The following is a 352-nucleotide window of genomic DNA, read 5'->3' on the forward strand; positions in this document are numbered from 1 at the left end:
GTTGGGAAACGATAAAGAAGATGAGAAAAGCAGAGTGAATCCACCTGGTTCTAAGGGTACTCAAACACCTTCACAAGGAACCTTAACTCCATCGTCAGCAGAGAGGCCTACAGGAATTAAGCCCGCTGCTTCTCCTTCATCTCAACCTCCTGGGACTCCTGGAGAAGAATCACGAGGTACTGGCCATGTGGAACAACAGCAACAGCAGTCTGATAATAACGGTAACCAGCAAAGTATTCCAAACGCACAGGCCTCTCAACAAACTACAAATGTTCCCGAGACACAACAGGACCGTACTTTGGCAGAAGATGAACAAACCCCTACAGTTACACAGGACTCTCAACCCACTGGC

At 48.0% G+C, this 352-nt stretch overlaps 1 protein-coding gene across 1 annotated transcript; it reads left to right on the forward strand.

Annotated features, from left to right (window-relative positions):
- Position 1: 1 nt before the first annotated feature.
- Positions 2-352, forward strand: TM35_000511360 (uncharacterized protein; the record flags this gene model as incomplete). The annotated part of the gene is made up of 1 exon (XM_029030631.1): positions 2-352. A coding segment is annotated over one exon (351 nt), but the record flags the coding sequence as incomplete, so codon positions are not given.

The sequence above is a fragment of the Trypanosoma theileri genome (assembly GCF_002087225.1).
Source record: "Trypanosoma theileri isolate Edinburgh chromosome Unknown TM35_Tth_51_V1, whole genome shotgun sequence".
In the NCBI taxonomy this organism is placed as follows: Eukaryota; Euglenozoa; class Kinetoplastea; order Trypanosomatida; family Trypanosomatidae; genus Trypanosoma; species Trypanosoma theileri.